The sequence below is a fragment of the Danio rerio genome, chromosome 12, assembly GCF_049306965.1.
Source record: "Danio rerio strain Tuebingen ecotype United States chromosome 12, GRCz12tu, whole genome shotgun sequence".
Lineage (NCBI taxonomy): Eukaryota > Metazoa > Chordata > Actinopteri > Cypriniformes > Danionidae > Danio > Danio rerio.
Window position 1 is genome coordinate 3,435,001 of NC_133187.1, and position 7,939 is coordinate 3,442,939.

Genomic DNA, 7,939 nt, shown 5'->3' on the forward strand with positions numbered 1-7,939 from the left:
AATAATATGATGCTAAATCATATTTTTTTTATCATTTTCAAAAATAATAAACCAATTTGAATAATATAGATACCATAAATAAAATTATTATCAATAATATAAATACCATAAATACACTAAAATGCGTAAAAAGGTTGCTAATGTAATATAATTAAGAAGATATCACTAGTAAGTTCTTGTTAATACTAATACTACTATTATTAGTTTTAATAACAATAATAAGAAGAAGAATAAACGTTTCATATGTATAATTGTTTTCTATTTTTTTATTATGGTTGAAAATTACTTTTAAAAATAATTTATGTATTTAGCATTTATTTAGCAGGATTTAGCACCTCAATATTATATATATTTTAGTTATTAAAAGCAGAAAATATACCAATTCTATCTGTCTCTATCTATCTATCTATCTATCTATCTATCTATCTATCTATCTATCTATCTATCTATCTATCTATCCATCCATCCATCCATTCGTTCTCGCAGAAAATACACCAAAATAGGAAACAGGACTGCATATTTATTCTAAATTAGGCTGTCACTTATTTCAGACTTCATAATAATACTAAAAATAACTAATAAATAGATAAATAATAATAATAAAACATGGTTGGATTATTTAAAGAGCTGTTTAAAAGGAAAAACCTGTGAAAAAATGTCAACATTCTGCATTAACAGAGATGCAAAGGAAAGAAGTAAAATACTTTGCTACTTTAAAAACTAAAATTCTGGTATCAGTACTTCGATATCTATAATTCATATACATCTTTACACAAATATCTGTACTTTCTGCACTGTAACAATATCCGTAAATTAGCAGTTTTCCATATTTTGTGATTCATGTTTTTATTATCCCTTGTTTATTCATGCGTTTGAATTGCATTATGGGATCTTGATCTTTCTTTCAACAACTTTTAACAATGTAAAGTCTGAAAAAGTGACTTTTATTGAAAATTTTAATAGTTTAAAGTGCTATATTGTCTGGGTTTGGGTTGTATGTTACACTACACAACCCTTGTAATTAACTGCAGTACATTTTCTGTTCTTTTACACACTTATTTCTCTATATATTATTATTTCTTATAGAGATCACATTATTTCAAACTACTAAAACGTCAACGTTGTTAAACTGCAGAGAGAATTTTCAACATCAAAACTCCACAGAGCAGAGATCAACATCCCATAATGCAATTCACAACCATAAATACACTTTAAAACACTTGTGAATCACAAAATACGGAAACTGTTCATTAACAGCAATTTGCACAGTGTTTTTGTTTTGACCTAGGCTAATATAGGTAGACTAATAATCCTAATTCACAGATGACAAGCATTACGATTAATGTAGACATTTCCAGAACAAACCGGTTTATCAGCTCTGTGACACATGAATGTGGAAATAGTTTGCCAAGAATGTCAAGATCTGCACTGCGCTGTTAATCCAATCAGGAAGAGAAACAGGATGGTGAATATATTAACAAACATCCAGCCAACAATTAACGCAGATACACAAACAACTGTGGCATAAATATGCATTATTATCTGCTTGCAATTACATCTGATTACAATGCAGACATCCACACACACCCCATCATTTCATCAGCCGTTTGAGAGATTAGCAAACAGATTTATATGTTAAGGAGGGTGGTTGCTGATTGGCTGGGAGCCTCCTGGCCAGACCGTTCACCACAATGTGTGATTTATTTTCTCAAAGCTGTAAACAACACACAACGAGCTCAATGTTTGATCGTTTCATAAGCATGATCTGACAGAACTCAAGATTTAAAGGAGACCTATTATGCAAAAATCACTTTTATAAGGGGTTTAAACACAGCTGCGTGTGAATATAACCAGCATCTAATGCTAAAAATGTATTAATATAATTTGTTATAATCACACTTGATTAAATCAGTCTGCAGAAACACTTTGACTGACATTCTCCTTTTGTACGTGTCATCAGAGGGGGAAAGCCCCGCCCACTCTCCTTCTCATTAGCATAGGATGATAGTTCTGTTTTTGAATCTGCCACTATGCTGACACACTGGCATGTGTAGCTCCGCCCTCTCTTTTGAAAAGCGCACAATCTCATTTGAATTTAAAGCGACAGTCACTAAAAACGGCCCAATTAGGATCAAGGCCTAAAAGGGGGAGTCTTAAGAGTTATTAAACATTATCTGTGGGATATTTTGAGCTCAAACTTCACACACACGCACACTCAAGGGACATCAGAGACTTATTTTAGATCTATGGGATTATAGGGGCCCTTTATATAAAAGGAAGTGTGAGGTAAGGCGATGCAGCGGCAAAGTAGGTAGTGCTGTCGCCTCACAGCGAGAAGGTCGCTGGTTCGAGCCTCGGCTGGGTCAGTTGGCGTTTCTGTGTGGAGTTTGCATGTTCTCCCTGCGTTCGCATGGGTTTCCTCCGGGTGCTCCGGTTTCCCCCACAGTTCAAAGACTCGTGGTACAGGTGAATCGGGTAGGCTAAATTGTCCGTAGTGTATGAGTGTGAATGAGTGTGTATGGATGTTTTCCAGAAATGGGTCGCAGCTGGAAGGGCATCCGCTGCATAAAACATGTGCTGGATAAATTGGCGGTTCATTCCGCTTTGGCGACCCCAGATTAATAAAGGGACTAAGCCGAATAGAAAACAAATGACTGAATGAAGTGTAAGGTATTTACCTGATGCGGCCCCAACTCCAGCGCCATCACTCTGGTCAGCATGTCCAGTGCTGCTTTAGTGGCACCTTCACAAAACACATCCACAGTATTATTAAAAAATAATAATAATAAAATAATTATAATAACAATAATAGTAATAATAATAATAATAATAGTAAAATAATAATAATAATAATTATAATTACAATAATAGTAATAATAATAATAATAATAATAGTAAAATAATAATAATAAAATAATAATAATAATGATAATAATAATAATAATAATAATAATAATAAAAATAATAATAATAAAATAATAATAATGATAATAATAATAAAATAATAATAATGATAATAATAATAATAATAAAATAATAATAATGATAATAATAACAATAATAAAATAATAATAATAATAATAAAATAATAATATGATAACAATAACAATAAAATAATAATAATAAAATAATAATAATGATAATAATAATAAAATAATAATAATAATGATAATAATAATAATAAAATAATAATAATAATAATAATACTAATAATAATAATAATCATATTTTTTATTATTTATTATATTTTTATATATTTATTATTTATTATATTTTTTATTAAAATAAGTTTGCTTTAAGATCTTTCTCCAGTAATGCCAGAAAATCAGAGTCATTCGCTTCAGGAATATTTTATTAGGCGAGACATACTTTTGAAAAATGCTTTCATGCTTTCATGACTTATTTCTTGTGTCCCAAATTTAGCTACTGATATGCTTGCATACAAACCTGTTTCCTCTGAACACAAAGGAAGATATACTGGAAAAAACAGCCATTGTCTTCCATAGTATTATTTGTTCCTACTATGATCTGCTCTTCCCAACATTCTACAGACTATCTTGTTTTGTGTTCAACAGGAGAAAGAAACTAGGTTTATGGATGAGCTATGCTTTTAAGCTACATGCTTCTTGACAGGCCTGGTACAATAACTGGTAAATGTGATCAGATTGGATGCCAGAACTGTGCGTCTCTGCACTCACAGTACACGGCATGATCCTTCAGGGCACACTGTGATGCCTGACTCGAGACGTTCACAATGGATCCTCCAGTTCCCCTGGCCTTCATACCCCGAGCCACGATCTACAAATACAAACACGAAGCATTAAACTGTTTAATCTTCTTCTTTTACAACTCCCATAGAGGTAATCAGCTGACCATTTTCGAATACAGTCAGCTGATCTCCCGGCCTGGTGAGAGCACTTTTAGCTTAGCTTAGCATAAGTCATTGAATCAGATTAGACCATTAGCATCTCTCTCAAAAATGACTAAAGAGTTTTGATAATATTCCTAGACTCTTCTGTAGTTGCATCGTGTACTTAAACTGTACTTGTAAACAAAAAGTACTAACAGCTATACTCTCATTCTGGTCATTCTAATAGGAATGTACCATGGCTGCAGCAGATGCAATGAAATAGTCCCTAAATAGATACCAGAGCTGTGTAATATCATTGTGCCTGCTGCAGCCAGGGTATGGCAGCAAAATTCCTTGATAATTACTTACATTCATTCATCTTCCCTCAGCTAAGTCCCTTATTTATTAAAGTTCGCCACAGCGGAATGAACCGCCAACGATTCCAGTATATGTTTTACACAGTGCATGCACTTCCAGCTGCAACCCAATACTGGGAAACACCCAAACACTCATATATATATATATATATATATATATATATATATATATATATATATATATATATATATATATATATATATATAAAAGGAATTATCTCAGTTCATTCAATTCACCTATAGTGCATGTGTTTGGACTGTGGGGGAAATCGGAGTCCCCAGAGGAAACCCACACCACCGGGGAGAACATGCAAACTCCACACAGAAATGTCAACTGGCCTAGCTGGGACTCGAAACCTGCGACCTTTCTTGCTGTGATGCCACAGTGTTAAGAACAGTGTGGCCTTGATTACTTATTAATAAACTCTATTTAGATTTTTTTTTTTTGTGAGATGCTAATGGTCTAATCCGATTCAATGACCTATGCTAAGCTAAGCTAAAAGTGCTCCGTGCTCCTCAAGATTGGCTGAATGGATTCAAAAATGGTACAACTCATCTGTTTACCTTTAGGGGAATAGTTACAAAATTATTTACTATTTACAAAATAAGCTGAGTGTTTCTTAAAAAAGGACGCGTGTTAAAGCCAATACCAAATATAGATCTCATCTTACTTGAGCAACATGAAGTGCAGCTTTCACGTTGATATTAAAAGACCTGCAAAAGCAATAAGAAATGCTGTCAGCTTATTTATATACAATGTTAAAAGAGTTTCTGTCTCGTTTCTAGTCCAAATATCTAAAAACTCTTAAATCAAGAAGCATTTTCAAGACAAGCAACAAAGATTGTCTTGTTTTCAGAAATAATACGCCAAGATTAAGGGAGTTCATCCCTAAAACAAGCAAAATAATCTGCCAATGGGGTAAGAAACCTAATATTGTTCTTCGTTTTGATGTAAGATTATTTTGCTTACGCCATTGGCAGACTCTTTAGCTTGTTTAAAGGAAAAATCTAACTTAATTTTGACATATTTCTTAAAACAAACCAATATTTTTTGCTCGTCTAGAAAATGCTTCTTGATTTAATCATTTTTAGATATTTGGACAATAAACAGGACGATAAATCTAATAAAAAAGCCTTTATTTGCATGGTAACACAAATTATAATGACGAGTTATAACGAGTGACTGATATTTCAAAGCCTCACATGTCAAACTGATCTGGCGTGACATCAAGGAAGGGCTGAAGTTTTGCGCAGGCTGCATTGTTCACGAGAAGATCCACCGGGCCAACATTATTCAGCGCCTCCTTGGTGGCATCCCAATCCGACAGGTCCACGCATACCGGCTTAATGGAGGGGCACTGGGGATCAAACACATCAGATTTCCCATTGTCACGGTCGGCATCAATGAGACCTATAAAGCATAAAGGAGCAGCAGGCTCTCTTGGTATGCAGATGCATGCTAGAGGAGAATAGATATGCAGGGTTTTTGTTTAGGAGATGAGTTGGAGCGTGACCGAAAGGCCATTACCTCTTGCACTAGGCTATCCAGGTCAGCTTTGGTGCGTGTGACAGCCGTGACCTCTGACCCACAGCGTGCCAGCGCCAGAGCGGTGGCCCGTCCAATCCCTAAAGATATTGAGGGAGTATCATTATATATGCAACAATGCTAATTTGGAATGTTCAAAGCATAGCATAACATAAGGAATAATTGAGGATGGGCTTACTAACAGGGTGGCTGAAATATTAAACAGTTCGATTTTTAATCTTGCTTAATCCATACAGTTTGTTTATATTCATGAGTACTCCAAAATAAAAACTACAACCTACAACTGCTAACTTTATCTGCATGTGAACCATATATCGTTTGAACACTGACTGAATGAGTGTATCTGCAATAGTCACATCGCAGAGTTAGGTTTTTTTATTTATTTATTAGACATTAAAAATTATTTACATGACCATGTTATTTTACATTTGATTGTTCAATTAATGTACTTTAATACTGTTAGACTCTCCAGAAAACAATAAAGCACTGTCTTAGAACTTTAATTTTTGCTCTGTAATATACTATATGTAATATATTATATATGTAATATGTATGTATACTATGTAATATATTATATATGCTTGCAATTTACTTTTATTTTATGATGCACTCATAGAAAAAGAGTTTGATACGCCCCAGTCGATCTAAATCAATGAAATCTTTCCAAATAGAGCTATACATCGTCTGGTGCAATTATTTTCCTATCACAATAGTAAGTTAAATCGCAGCAAAACAATAACAAACATAATGTCTGATTTGTACAATATCGTGCAGCCCTAGTATGAAGGAAGGGACTTTTTTTCGGAAATTGTTTTCTCCTTTCAAAGACATGGGATCTTCAGTGATTCATTGTAAATGCACGGAAATGAGCAACTAGAACACTCTTCGAAATGTCTCTATTTATATTACACGGGACACATAAAGACTGTGCGAGCTGTATCAATACTAACCTTTGCCAGCTCCAGTCACCAAAGCACGCTTTCCTCTAAATGAAATCTCCATTGTTCTTTAATCCAGGCACACAAACAGCGGTAAAACACTCGAGTGAAACTGAAAGCACAGACTGAAAATTGAATTGTTAATGTTGTAGGTGCGTTACTGAGAAGAAACGACCGTCTAAATAGACACTAAAGTATGACTCTTGTACCTCACGTTTCAAACTGTTGTTTGTTTGGCTAGTCAGTGAACTGAGCGAAGTTCACTCGAGAAGCAGCACAGTAAAAGCTCAACTGTCAGCAAAATAAATGTTTTGTCACATGACCAGCTCACATAACGTAACATAAGGTTCGTAAAATTGTTATTGAGGTGTTAATCAGCTGCGGTCATCTTCTGCGATAGAAATTGTGGCTGTGCTAACACAATTTAGCTCTTACTTAGCTAACTTACTCCCCGTTACATAGAGTACATACTGAGTACACCATTATTTCTGGCTTCACACAATATTGGTTAAATAGTTTGCGAGCGAAAATCTACAGAAGATAATTTATTAAACATTAAGCTTGACTTATTCGTGGCTCTTCCATATAAAGACTCGTTCACCCTACTGAAAAAAAACAGCTTAAACCAGCCTAGGCTGGTTGGCTGGTTTTAGCTGGTCGACTAGGTTGGTTTTAGAGGGGTTTTGGCCATTTCCAGGCTGGTTTCCAGCCATTTCCAGCCTGGTCTTAGCTGGTCAGGCTGGGAGATGACCAGCTAAAACCAGCTTGACCAGCCTAGCCAGGCTGGGAGCCCAGCCAAAACCAGCTATGTCCAGCTTAAACCAGACTGCTCCAGCTGGTTTTAGCTGGATTTAGCTGGTCATTATCCAGCCTAATCAGCTAGGACCAGCCTGGAAATAGCCAAAACCCCTCTAAAACCAGCCTGGTCAACCAGCTAAAACCAGCCAACCAGCCTAGGCTGGTTTAAACTGGATTTTTCAGCAGGGACAGACTGTGAGTACAAATCCGATTTAAATGCGAAAACCGTTCCGAGTTAAGGTTACATTCAGGCAATTCATTTGGTAGGCCTACCTCAAATGTAGACTTTGAGTATAGCCTATATTTTGAAATACACCATAAACTAATTCAACATTTTGAGATATTAGTAATAAGCCTATTAATAAATTGTTTAGATGACTTGTAAAGCTATACATTTTAAAAATATGTTTAACTACCAAACAAGTGGTTA

At 34.8% G+C, this 7,939-nt stretch overlaps 1 protein-coding gene across 6 annotated transcripts in view; it reads right to left on the reverse strand.

Annotated features, from left to right (window-relative positions):
- Nucleotides 1-6,989, reverse strand: part of dcxr (dicarbonyl/L-xylulose reductase) — a 9,988-nt gene extending 2,999 nt beyond the window's left edge. For 2 of the 6 annotated variants that reach the window (XM_073917637.1, XM_073917635.1), the window contains exons 1-7: nt 6,921-6,966; nt 6,724-6,823; nt 5,756-5,853; nt 5,431-5,585; nt 4,899-4,941; nt 3,699-3,798; nt 2,679-2,743 (exon numbers count right to left, since the gene is read on the reverse strand). In XM_073917637.1, coding sequence (XP_073773738.1) covers nt 2,679-2,743; nt 3,699-3,798; nt 4,899-4,941; nt 5,431-5,585; nt 5,756-5,853; nt 6,724-6,775 — 513 coding nt within the window. In that variant the 5' untranslated portion in view covers nt 6,776-6,823; nt 6,921-6,966. 6 annotated transcript variants of the gene reach the window in all.
- Between the last annotated feature and the right edge of the window lie 950 nt (nt 6,990-7,939).